Raw genomic sequence first — 13,655 nt, 5'->3', positions numbered from 1 at the left:
CTGCCTCACCCCCCGCACTGTCTCACTGGAGTGATGCATGCAGGACAATATTGGTGATGAAATAAGGGATACCATGTCAATGATGAAACAGATCAAAACACATAAGATCACTTTTGTTGTATTCCTAATAGCTGCCACCGATGAATTAAATTCAATTGCAGAATTGAATTGTTTATGAGAATTTTATGCTGCCGAATACTAAGAAGAGATTTTGGTAGGGCAGTCAACAAAAGTCCCAAGAAACACAACATGAATCTACAGATTTACACTGGTGTTCACTGAAATTCAGAGGAAAATTCATTACTGAGACAGGAGGAGCATCTAATGTAATGTATTTAAATAGAGCAGCCTGTGGTGCACAAAGAGGCACCTGGAGGTCCCTGAGGTGAAGAAAAAAGGATGTGGAGGAGCCATGGAAGGTGAGGCTGGGCCATACAGTAAGTGACTTCTGCCCAGGGAGGAGCAACCCAGCCTTATCTCTCCCAGCCACTTCCCTGCCTGCACTTTGCGGATCTTATCTCCTTCCACAGCATGCAGGAAAGTCTGGAGATCAAGAAATACCGAGCTAGAGCAGTAATGCCAAAGCATCAGCTGGGAAGGGACGCTAGAGGTCCTTCTGCACCAAAGCATGAACTAAGGACTCCTCCTCCCTGAGAAGAAAAACTGCTCCAAGCACTGCCCCCCGAATGGAAAGAAAGAGATCCGAGGGGAAGAAAGGCAAGGAAACGTGCTGATATCATCCTTTCAGAGCTACATTCTTCCTCCCTCCAAGTGGGCTGCTCACAGTGATTTCATGTCAGAAGGGCTCACTCTGGTAAGCAGATTCATTAAACTCCCTGTGGTTTTCTGCCCAAGAGTATCTGGGCTCGTGATACTCTGATGACAGCAATATAGGGGCCTGTGAAGGAGATGTTTGGCAACTGGCAGGAGACAGCAAGAAGAGGTGAACTGTGCAAAATGGTTTTTGTAGCTGGAACTGACAGATGTGTCCATCTGTACATTTCACCCCTTTCCATCAGTCCTCTAGTGAATTGCCCACAGGAAGAACCAGAACGTGTAAAACTCCTCGAGTGTGGGGTACTGCTTGCTTATGAGGGCAGCCCTTCTCCCAGGAGAACAGCACGCAGCACTTCCCGAGTGAGAGGAACGGAGAAATCCAAGGACATGTATGCAGATGGTCCCAGGAGAAATGGAGGAATGTCTCCTGCTGAGCCCCAGGGAGCTAAGGAAGCATGTGGTGGGAGCCTGTTCCCACAGTGTCAGCAGCTGACAGGCATGAGTGGGTCAATGCCTCCAGAGCAGATTTGGGAGCATGGGGAGCTTGCAGCCCCTCTCAGCTGGGCTGAGTCACAGCTCCAGCTGCTTTCTCCATGGGAAGGGACACTGTGACCTGGGGCTACCCAGCAGGGCTCAGCCACTGGCAACCCAAACCAGACAGTGCCAAATCCCTCAGTACCACAGTGTGGAACACCAACCACCTATGTCCTTCTCCTCCCCAGAGTGCCAAAGCAGCTCCCACTGTGCAGGCCCTGGCCGAACCAAGGCTGAACCATCTTGGCCTGGACTGCCCTGCAGGAGATGGCAGCTCCCGCAGGCACAGGCAGGCATGAGGGCAGGGAATGTGCTGCCCTGCTGCCCCTCTGCCTGAGGGGTTTGTCAGCACTGCAGTGCTCTAGGTTTGGCACTTTCAGGACACTCTTTTGACAGCAACTTTGCCCAGTGCTGCCTGAGGAATATTTCCAGTTTCCAGTAGTGGCAACAGGCCCCCACTCTAGGAGACTGTTCAGGAGCCTTTCCAGGGCAGGAGCCACAAGTGAAGGTAAATAAAGCATCAGGAAGAAATGTTGTCTTGTCCCAAGAATGAACAGGAGAAACCAAAAAGCTCTCCTTTTCTTCCTTGCCTCCACTCCTGAAGGAACCTGACAGGCTCACCAGCACCTCTGCAGCTCCCACAGCCAGTGGCTGTGAGCTGAGCATGGGTGGGTGGCAAGAATCATAGAATCATCAGGGGTGGAAGAGACCCTTAAGATCACCAAGTTCAACCATTCACCCAACACTACCACTGCAACCCCTGAACCACTAAATCATCACCCAGCACCAGATCCAGATGCCTTTTAAACACCTCCAGGGATGGTGACACCACCATCTCCACGGGCAACCATTTCCAGTGCCTCAGTGGAAACTTTTCACCCAAACAGTGAAAAATGTTTTGCTATCTAGTCTGAATTTCCATGCCTTAGCTTAAAGCCTTTTCCTCTTATTCTCTCACTGCAGGCACGGCAGAAGAGACAGATTTCTCACCTCCCCACAGTTTCCTTTCAGGGAGTTGTAGAGGGCAATGAATGCCCTCTGAACTTTCTAAACAAACCCCTCAGCCCCTCCTCATAAGACATGCTCTCGATAGACCTTTCACGAGCCTTGTTGCCCTTCTCTAGACATGCTCCAGCACCTCAAATGTTCTTGTAGTCAGGGCCCCAAAACTGAGCACAGCACTCCAGGTGCCGAGTACATGGGACAATCTCTGCCCTGCTCCTGCGGGCCATCCTTACTGACCGAGGCCAGGATGCCATCGGCCTCCTTGTCCGCCCGGGCACAGCTGGCTCGGGCTCAGCCGGCTGCCAGCCCGCTCCCAGGGCTCTGCTGCTGCTGGAAGTGGAGATGGGAGCAGACGGGATGCCGGGTGCGGGACAGCCGGGAGGCACAGCGCACCAAGGTGCCACGCAGGGTGTCCGGCGGCCGCGGGATGGCGGCGGTGCCCCGCTGCTGTGGCCGTGGCCGTGACCGGGGCCGGGGCCGGGGCGGCGCCGCCGGGGAGGGGTTTCCCCGCCGCGGCTTAAGCGGCTGCGGCGGGCGGGCCGTGCCGTGCCGTGCCGTGCCGCCATGCCGCCCTGCGCGATGCTGTTGCTGCCGCTGCTGCTGGCGGCGCTGGCGCTGCCGGCCCCGGGCACGGCGGCGGCGGGCGGCTGCGGGCCCTGCGATGCGGCGCGGTGCCCGGCGCTGCCGGCACGGGGCTGCCCGCTCGGCCGGGTGCGGGACGCCTGCGGCTGCTGCTGGCAGTGCGGGCGCGGCGAGGGCGAGGCGTGCGGCGGCGGCGGGGCGGCGGGGGGACGCTGCGCCCCCGGCCTCGAGTGCGTGAAGAGCCGGCAGCGCCGCAAGGCCAAGGGCGGCCCGGTGCCCGCCGCCGCCGCCGCGGGGCCGCCCGGCGTGTGCCTCTGCAAGAGCCGCTACCCGGTGTGCGGCAGCGACGGGCTGACGTACGGCAGCGGCTGCCAGCTCCGCGCCGCCAGCCTGCGCGCACAGAGCCGCGGCGAGCCCGCCATCAGCCAGCGCAGCAAGGGAGCCTGCGAGCAAGGTGCGGAGCGGGCGGGGCGGGACGGGCATGGCCGCGCTGCTGCCCGCTCTCACCGGGCAAACGCCGCGCCTCACGCCGAGCTATCCCGTCGGGGCGCTTCTCGGTAAAATGGACGTGGTTTCAGACCCGCCTTAAATGGACTGGAGAGTCCCAGTCGAAAGGCGCTGCCTAAACTTGGAGTAACGCTGCGGACCAGGCGCAGAAATGCAGAGGAACTTTGCGCTCACTGCTGGCTTCCAGCGGTGCTGGAACTACACGCCCGCACTTTTCATACTTTGCCTGTGGCTTGCGATTTGGGCTGCGGTGAGATGGAACAAAAGGGGTGAGCTGTCCAGAGGAGTGTTCTGCCCGGGATGGTTGCGAGCAGAGAGGAAAGGAAATTATTAAATGGATGTGAAAGCCACAGAAATTAAGAGCCAGCATTCACTGGCTCGCTTCGGTTCTAAATGAAAACAGTGACTTTCCTGTGAGTTGCATGTAGCGGTTTGCACTTGCAGCATGTTCGACCAGGAGCTTGATTCATCCCAAGTTTTTTTTTAGGGATGGTGGTCAAGGAAGAAATTGTTCTGCTGTGGAGCCTCTACTAGAAATTCTGGCCTCTGAGAGTAGTTTGTAATTTTTGCCGGGCGGGAGGGAGGAGCAAGACATAGCATGCAAAGCATATACTAAACATCTTAAGGACAAGATTGCAGCGCCAGTGCTGTTTTGGTGGAGGAGTGTTCTCATAAACACAGTATCTGCAGGTCACAACCTCCACCTCCTCCTTCTCTTGCTTCTCATAACTGAGGCCAAGTATTTTGAAGAAAAAAATGTTTCTGCAACTCCCAGGCATGAAAGACTGGGTGAGGATTGAGTTATGCGCTTTGACGTTGCCCATTAAATGCCCTGTGTGGCTTCTCACAAACCTTGTCCAAGGCATTAGGCTTACATATTAGCCAGAAACAGTGTGGTACAGAATTAACTCTTGGAGGGAAGCAATTTCAGCCTTCGGGGCAATGTGGAATGAGATGAGAATGGCCTCAGTCTGTTCCTGTGTCTAGTATTTGGAAAGAGCCTTTCCTGCCCATTTTAGGCCTCAGGAGTCTAAAATGTGTGCTGCTTCTTGGCTCTGCCAGCCCAGAGAAGTGAGCAGATGGGTTTGAAAGATGTCATGCTTCAGGTGTGCACTTGAGAAGAAGGCTGTGTTCTCACTTGTCTTGCCCACAAGAGTGTTGGGAGTTCATTGCAAAGCAGGTATTGATACTTGAGATACTGTCCCAACCCCTTGCTGCACTTCTGTTGTCTGTCCCAGTCTGGATGCTGGTTTGACCTGGTGAGGCTTTGGTCCAGACTACGGAGACAGAGTTTGATGAGGTCAGTGCAGACATTGGGTCTCAGAGTGGGACAGCCATTCCATGCACAAACTGCATCCCTTCCTTGGAGAAGGTCTCTCCAGGCATGCAGATCTGCAGCCAGACACCTTTGTGGGCTGTCACCTGCTCAAGAATTTCACTGGAGCATGTGCTGCTGAGCAACTGGCAAAATGTTCTGTCCTCCATCCTTCAGGGGACCCAATCTTCTTTTGGCTTCTGCTGCTGGGAGAGCTCTGACCCAGCGTGTCAGGGAAGGGAGCAGGATGGACCTGGGCTGCTCAGCAGTGGTGTCACTGATCCTTCAGAGATTTCCCTCAGCGGCAGGAGCCTTCCTTGTGCCATGGGCCTTCTGGGGATATGCACTGCTCTGTGGCTTGCAGCAGAGGCAGGGACTCATACAGCAGCCATGCTAGAGACAGCTGGAAGTATTTCTCTATCCCTCAGAGCCTCCAGGCAGTCAGGAGCATTGGGTGGGAAGGGCAGGGAGTTGTAATCTTCACATGCATTTTGAAACACTGACAGGAGAGAACATCCATCCCATTAGCCTGACATGATAGAGCCTTTTCCAGTGTCTTTCCAGAGAAGAAATGACACTTTCGTAGGTTTCTAGAAGGACCTGAATATTGTGGTAGTCAAAGAGTGGAGGTTCTGGTTTTTGCCATTTCCCACCACAAACAGATGCAGTCTCCTTAAGGCACTATCTGGGGTGGGATCCAGCACAGGGAGACCACAAACAGGCAGGATCAGTAATTTTTGTGACAGTTTTTGCATAGAAAGAAGTCCTTGGGTGACAGAGCACTTGGGCTTCCTACTTGTGGTAGATGGGCTCTGAGGTGTCTGTGTGCCCTCGCACATCCTTTCAGTCCAAGAGAGAGCAGCCTTTCAAGATAACATCTAAAAAGAGGTCCAGAAACATGTTTTCAGCAGTGAGTCCTAACTGTGTTTGATTGCTCTTGGGATTTTAAAAATTTTTTTGTTCAAATGGAGCTGGAGGGGGAAGACTTGTTTGGCACATCCTGTTGAATGTTTCTTTGATATTAAATAGCAAAATGAATGAGCACGTTCTCAGCCCTACAGAATTCACCTTGACCTTGTCCTTGATTGTTTCCCAGACCTCTCAGGTGTGATGTCTATGTACAGAAATCATGAAGCCATGCAGAAGAAGGTAATTCTGCAGCAGCCAAAACTTCCTGCTGGAGGGCAAAGGAAAGCACAGTTGAGAAGGGTTTGAAAGGATGGAAATAACCCTTGCTCTACCTGCACTTGGCAGATGGAGGGGTCCAGCTGGTCCTTTCTGGAGTGGGTGTTATGTGGGCAGGACTGTTGGGGATATCTGGAAAAGGGCATCCTACTTGATTGCCAACTCCTTGAAGCTGCCTGGCTGCTCTTGGTGCTGTGCCCGCAGAAAAAGCTGCCTGCCTTTTTGCTCTGGGGGAGCAGGCAGTGATGCCATAGTGCTCCCCACTGGCTGGGCTCCTGCTCTGCCTCACACCTGCACTCAGAGCGGGCCCTGGGTTTGCTCTGCTCCCTGTCAGGGCACCACTGCCTGCATCCCACCTCTGCCTGTGTGTCCCAGCAGCCTCTTTTAGCTGATCACACTGCTGAGGATGCAGGAGGTGGATGCTGGGAGGTTTTCCATCTGCTTTCCAGCATTGCCTTTAAGCAGATTGCCTGTTTGCTCTCTGCCCATGAAAATGCAGCTCAGGTGTGCCTCCAGGTCTTGCAGGCAGGGCAGGTCCAGGCACAAAGCAGAAGCCTGCTGGTGGGGCAGTACAGGCAGTCTGGGGTGCCTCCCCTGGCAGGAGGGGAGGCTGCTCTGGCAGCTGGGGAGCTGCCCTCTGTCACTGCTGTCACACAGCTGTGCACAGATGTTCACAAGTGCCTCTTAGGGAGGTGCTGGCTTCAGGAATGTCGGCTGGAATTCAATTTGCAGTGCACACACTGAGGCTGTCTGCAGCCAGCCAGGACCTGGGACAGGAGCACTGTGGTACCCACTGCCATGCAAAGCCAGCTGGCATAAAGAATTAGGATTGCATGGCTCAGCTCAAGCCAGGCAGAAAAATAACCTCAAAGCACCAACCCCTATTAAATAAAAAAGTTACCAGGATTCCTGATGATGATCTCTGAGCTGAAAAATACTAGGCACTGACTTGTTGCCTAACCAATGCAAGAAAGGACAAATCTTTCTGAGTCTTTCTTACCATTAGCTGCCAGCAGATACCTGCTTTGAGATTTGACTGCTGGATATACTGCCAAAGTTGCCTCTTTATGTGGTTTGAAGTCCCTAATGCTTGTTCCAACAGGCTTGGGGTGTCCAGGTTGTTTTTCTGTTGTCAGTCAAGACTTTCTCTTTGTGTTGTGCTCCCTTCTCTCTTGGTGGAAGCCAGACTCTTGTGCTTGCTGAAATGCAGTGTGCCACAGAGCAGATCTCAGCAGACTTCAGTGTTTCACTCTCGGGGGAACTGATGCTGCTTTGTGCCTACCTACAAAGGCCTCCTGGGGGTAGAAGCTCAGGGTCTCTCTGTGTGAAGGGTAAATTTGCTGGCTTGCCAAGCTGTCTGCTTTATTTCTATTCATCTAAATGTGGCTTAAAACTCTGTGGCTCCATGAAAGTGTTTTTCCAGCACTGGGAACATGCAGGGCTTTTCCTTGTGATTATGAGGGCTCACAGTATCCGTCCCACAGATAAACAGCAGAACCAGAAGATATTCCTTTACAAGTGACTGTAACCAGCATTAAACTTGTGTAAATCTCACCAGCAAGGAGACCCCAGTCACTGGAGCTGTGCTGTCCCCTCAGAGAGATATCTTTTTGGCTTCCTAGAAGCCCAGACCGCCCTCATGGAAGGGATTTTTTGCTAAGGTGCCACACACCAGCCCTGGGGCACAAAGAAGGTGGGTGTGAGGTTTCTTGGCTGTGCCCTTGGTTTAAAAAAAAACAAGCTGATGGGTGTAGGATTGTGGAGACTGGCAGCCCCAGGGGCAGATATCTCCCCTCCAAATTCCTGCCAATTTACCCCATCAGTGGTTTTGCTTTGCTGATGCTTCACTCTTCCATCAAGGTTCATCTGTGCTGCAAACAAAGAAGTGCCAGGTTCCCACAGGTCAGCTTCAAAACAAGAAACATGAATCACATCTGTTGGCTCATTCCATCCAAATTCAGCTGTTGAGGCTTTGCCAGAAATATCATAGTTTTGAGGGTGGTTTGTTTTATTTTTTTAATCCACCACCAGAGTAGAGCAAAAACAGGAATTTGGGAAAAAAAGCTTGTGGGAAATGGCAGACTGCTGTTATCACTGAGATTAGCTCATCTTCTGATACAGCTGCCTTGATTACAAAGGCCCCCAACTCTAGACACCACAAAGCATAGTTCATAGCCAGGCACATTTTGCAAGAAATCCTTCTAGATTTGTTAACAAGAGGCTCAGATTGCTTTAGTTTTTTCCTTCCATTCTTCCTTTTCTGGATTTTAAGGGACTTAGAAGAATATACACATTTCATGAGTGGTTTTGTCTTTGCTGGGGAAAGATTTAGAAGACTTTTTGCTAAGTTATCTTGGTTGGAAATGAGCAGAGTTCCCTGATTCTCCTGGGAATCTGGTTTGAGTTTCTTCATCAGGTGGGAGTGGGGGTCTTGCAGTGGTGGCCTGCTGCCTGCTGGCTTCCACTGCAAAGGAAAACGTTGTTTTTGTGGCTGGATCTTTCCAGCATTGTTGTGCTGCATCCTGGGAGTCTGTGGCAGAGCACTCTGGGGTGGATCCATCAGGGCCCACAGACTTATGAGTGTCCAGCTGGCACAGCATGTCACTGATCATTTCCTCATGGATTCTGGGGGCTTTGCTCATCTCCCCATCACCAGCTTCCAGCTCTGGGAGATGGGTATCCTGAGGACAAGTGGCCCTGATATTTAAGACAAAGAAGGCATTAAGTGCCTCTCCTTTTTCTCATCCCCTGTCACTGCACTACCCTCTGCATTCAGCCAGTGATGGAGACACTCCTTGGCCCTCCTTTTGCTGTCAGTGTATTTATAGAAACTTTTTTTGTTGTCTTTAACTGTAGCAGCCAAAAAAAATCTAGTTGGGCTTTGGCTCTTTTAATTTTTTCCTTGCATGACCTCACAACATCCTTATAGTCCTCCCATGTTACCTGACCCTTCTTCCAGAGGTGATAGAGTCTCCTTTATTTTTTTTCCCCCTATATTCCAGTCCAAGTTCTCTGTTTAATGAGACTGGTCTTTTTCCCTGGTTGTTCCACACTTGGGGACAGTCTGCTCTTGAATATTTAACAATTCCTTTTTTAAAACACATCCAGCCTTCCTGGACTCTTGTGTTTCATGACTGACTCCTCAACACTGCTGTTCATTGCTCTCAGTGTTCAAAAATACTGGTGATTTAAAATTCATGTATAACTTTGGGGACTTCCACTGTTGTAGCACAGGTCATAAATTCCTCCTTAAAAGGCATTCCACTATTTGAAAAGGTTTTGGTTCACTGGAGCTTGAGTTTTTATGGTTACTATGCTAAAGGCTACTATGGAAGTTGTTTAATATATTACTTGTCAGAGTCCTAGAGAGCAGCAGTATGCCAGGGGCTATGCAAAAGCTTCACTGCTCAGGAGGATCCTGTATTTCACCTGTGTCTTCATTCTCAGTAATCACAGCATACCCAAATTCACTAGGAAGGAATGACTACTGATCAGCAAATTCCACCCTATGTTTGTTTTCTCTGTTGCTGGAAAGGCATGCTGTGTTTTAAAAAATGTGTTTAATCCTTTGTTGGGCTGAGGTTGGCTGAGGTTAGAGCTAAATAGGAGATTACCACGTAACAAGTCTAATCAGGTTGGATTTTTGAAAGCCCTGCTTGCTTTTCCATGCAGAAATGCTGCCATGCCTTTTTGCTGTCTCCGTTTCCACATTCTTTCCAGGCTTTAGCTCATGGAAGCAGATGATCTTTAAGGTCCCTTTCAACCCACACCATTCTGTGGTTCTATGATGCAAAGGTCCTGCCCAGGGTCTCTGGAGAGAGGGTGGTTTTTACCAAAACCGGGGTAAAACAGCAGGGCTGGGGTTTCAGCAGCAGCGGTGGGCACCACACTGGGCCCGGTGCTGTGGAAAGCAGGAATTGCTCCATGGCACAGTGATGGTGGCCCAGGGCCCTTCCTCAGTGAGCTGGGCTTGGGCCAAAACTGAGTTTGTGTTTGCAGCTTTTCCAGAGTTGCTGGACTCTGGGGGGAGCATTCAAACACACACAGCATCCAACACTCCCTTCCTCCTGTGGCTCCTCAGTCTCCTCCAAGACAGGCTGCAGGAGGATGAGAGGTGCCTTCAGAAGGTAACAGAGGTTTGTGCATCTGCCAGAAGGCTGCAGGCTGCTTGCTTTGGGAGTGGGGAAGGCTGGGAGCTGCCCACACTTTCCGTCTGCTGCCGCCTCTCCCAGGGCACTGACGTGGGAGGGAGCAGCTGAGGCCATGCCAGCTAACAGCACTGGATGTCCATTGCTTATGGAAGGTTTCCCTTTTTCCATATAAAGTCATTTTGAAGGGTAAGTACTTTACCAGCAACTTAGGAGACTGGAGTTGGTTTATTTTCAGACTTGCAATAGCTTGTGAGAGTGAGCAATGTTCAGCTTTTGCTAGGGTTTGTCCTCCTGGGGGGTGTTCCCAGCCAGTGTGTGACCTGGGGCTGTGGCAGGGCAGCGCAGTGCTGCCTGGGAGCCAGGCTGGCACCTGTGTGAGCTTCAGCCTGTGCTACATGGCTCCATGGTCTGGGCATCCAGGCACTCCCAAGCACCAGGACATAGCCCAGGGTGCTTAATGTCCAGCTGATTTTTGCCTTTAGTCACATACCTGTAGGCCCCTTGATTTTAGCAAAAAAAGTTACTGCTCTGCTTGCTGTATGTTTTTCATTGGATTGTGTGTGTGAACAGCAAAGGGAGGTTGGTGAGGAGCTGCCAGCCCTCAGCTGTGAGAGACCATCCAGGAATCAGAGAGGGACAAGTGGGTGGGCTGGGAGGTGCCAGGTCTCTGCCAGCTGAGGCTGGGCACAGAAGGGGTGCCTGGTGCAGGAGGGGTGTCGGGAAGAGATGCCAAATAATATCCTCATAATAATATCGTCATATCCAATAATAATATCCTCATTGAGGACGCCAGAGGCTCTGCTGTGCACATTGTTGTGGCAGAAAAGCAGCTACATATAACAATGGGAACTCCTTTCCAGCTGCTATTTTTGACATAACACAGACTGTCAGTTCCCTGCAAGCTGTAGAAAAAGTGTTTTCAGGCTCTGTCCCAGGGTGAATGAGCTCTGGAGCACTGTAAGAAGAGCCTTCCTGGGCCAGGGAGAGCTGTTTGTTTTACAAACAATGGGCAGAGCACAGAGGAAATGCTTGAAGTGCCTGTGGAGAGCAGCTAATCTCCATCAGCAGCCTGGGCTGTCATCTTGGTTAAGGAGCTCATGAGCAGTGTGGGAGCATCTGTACATCCACAGTGTCCCCAGCAGGACAACAGGGACCACTCAGCCATCTTGGTGGTGGGGACCATTTCTTTGGGCAGGTGCAGCCTCAGGTCCTCAGCCTGAAGGAAGCTGATGGAGAAGCCATCCCCTCTGTGGCCAGTGCTGCCAGGAGAGCAGCAAGGCTCCGAGGTGCAGGCTGTGGGATGATGGCAGGGGACTCCTTGCTGGCAGAGTCAAGACATCTACTCTGTACAAGGTGGGCTGGTTTCCAGTCCCAGCTTTGCTCCCTTCACAAGAACTGAAGCAAGAGGGGCACTTGGAGGAGGGAATGTCCTCACATCTCCTGAAGTGCATGCAATGCTCCACCATCCCCTGCCTCTCCTGCTGTGTCAGGTTTCTATCATCTGTCCCTCTCTGTCCACTTTGAGGGCTGAGCATGAGTGGGACCAGCGTAGGGTGACTGCCGTGCACCTTGGTGTCAGCTCACTGTGGTGAGAGTTTAGCTCCTGCTGTGGCCAGTTGTGATTTGACTTTAATTCTGGTGACTTCTTGGCCTTTCTCATTTATTTTTAGTGGCGGAAGAGCCCAGCTCTAGAGTTTGGGCTGTATGGATTTAAATCAAGTGTCCAGAGAGAGCACAGTGACTTTTCCCATGACACTGGCTGCATCTCTCAGGATGTGTATTCCCTCCTGGCCTCAGAGCTGTGTCAGATACAGGCAGAGGCCTGTGGATGCTTCCAGCTCATTTTACAGCCAAATGTAGAACGTCATGTTCTGCCTGGTTGGATCAGGATGTACAGCTCAGGACAAGCTCATAACAGCCAAGCTCTCACTGTGCTGGGGCTGCTGTGCCAAGCCAGACAGGGCTTTGCTGTGAAGCTGTGCAGGCAATTCCCCTATCCAAGAAGATAAACAATTTCTCCTTACCCAGGAGGTGGGTAGAAATTCCTTGTCTCTTTTTCCCTGATGGCAATTGCTGCTGAAAAATCGTGGTGTGACCTGTTCATCCTGGCAGGGTGAATGAACACCTCTGGGCAAGTGGGTGCCTGAACCCTTGGCACAGGGGGAGCTCAGCAGTAACCAAGACTGAGACACCTCAGGCAGAGGATTTAGTGGTGTGCTGAATGCTGCCAGGGGAGAATTGAGTCAGATCCTATTGTGTTAAGGCACAATAATGCCTTAACATCCACCTGGCTCTTAATGTTAGTCAGGATCTCTCCTTTTCTGTGGTGCGAGATGGTGATCACTGGGGAGCACTTGTCGTCCTGGTTAACTTGTTTTTCCTGCCTCATGGAAGAACCCCAGTGATAGGATGGTGTCCTACAGGGACAGACATAGCCCTGGCAGCTGGGGACAAGTCCCAGACTCTGCTTTTGGAAAGCCATTTTGCATGTGGAGGGCTGGACAGCAGAACAACAGCAGCAGGCTTTGCTGGGTGCATATCAGCTGGAGGCCCCTCACTGAGCATGGGTCCAGCCTGGGGACATTGTGTCCCATCCCAGCTTCCAAGTACCTTATTGTCCCCATTGTTTCAGGGACACCAGAAAAAAGAGCAGCTGGGCTGTGCAGGAAGGGCTGCACTGGGTAAGGGGAGCAGAGTGCATGACCTAAGGTGGCCCCATCCTGCAGATGGCAATGAGCTGGCTACTGTAGGGTACTCAGGGGAGAAAACCTTCAGCAGGGTGTTGAAATGCTGCTGAAATCCTCTTCTCAGCTGAGAGGCTCATCTCTGTGCTGATGAGGAGCACCTGGGTTCTGGTGGCTGCCAGGAAACCAGCCTGTGCTGACTACTAGGTGTGGTTTCAACCATCGCCCAGGGCTACACATGGAACTTTTCTGCTTCTCCACAGCTGCCTCCTGTTAAATATCAGAACTGGGATGCTTCTGTAACAGAAAATGTTGAGTGCAGCCACCCCTAGTCTCTAAGCAGCTTCCCTGCAGCAGGCTGTGTACAGTCATTCCTGGAGAGAGAAGTCTCGAAAGAGAAGAGCAAACACTTTTCTGGGTTTGCACCAGCTGCTCGGGAGCAGGGAACCACCTCAGCATCTCTTGGGCTAAAATAGAAGCATGGCTGATACCCTTTGGCTGTGATACTAGTGTGGGTCTGCCCCTGATCATGAGGAGGAAGAAGCCACCAGCTTTCTGCTGGGAGGTGTTGGTGCAGTGGGATGCACTTGAGACCTGCACCCACTGTCTGCAACAGGGCTGCAGGGCAGAGTGCATGTGCAGGGCTGAAATCAGTGCAGATTCACAACCCCATAAGAAGCATTAGGACCCATATCTGCCCCTCTTTTACAGGACTGGGAATGAGCTGTGTGTGGTCTGTGAGCCAGTATACCCAGGGGCTTCTGTCAGGCTGGCTCTGGAGTACCTGTCTGCATAGGAAATGCCTTCTCCTGATGGAGTGTAATGGGAGCTTTAGTTTCCTGTTACTGCATCTTCAGAACAGCAGGGGAAAAGCTGTTTCTTAGAACTATCAATAACTGGAAATAAACACTCTAT

The 13,655-nt window shown here is 51.8% G+C and overlaps 1 protein-coding gene across 1 annotated transcript in view; it reads left to right on the top strand.

Annotated features, from left to right (window-relative positions):
- Nucleotides 1-2,880: 2,880 nt before the first annotated feature.
- IGFBP7 (insulin like growth factor binding protein 7) overlaps nt 2,881-13,655 on the top strand; it is a 15,147-nt gene continuing 4,372 nt past the window's right edge. The window contains exon 1 of the mRNA XM_059471209.1: nt 2,881-3,352. Coding sequence (XP_059327192.1) covers nt 2,881-3,352 — 472 coding nt within the window. The remainder of the gene's footprint in view (nt 3,353-13,655) is intronic.

The sequence above is a fragment of the Ammospiza nelsoni genome, chromosome 4, assembly GCF_027579445.1.
Source record: "Ammospiza nelsoni isolate bAmmNel1 chromosome 4, bAmmNel1.pri, whole genome shotgun sequence".
Taxonomy (NCBI): Eukaryota; Metazoa; Chordata; class Aves; order Passeriformes; family Passerellidae; genus Ammospiza; species Ammospiza nelsoni.
This window is presented reverse-complemented; position numbering and strand designations above follow the sequence as displayed.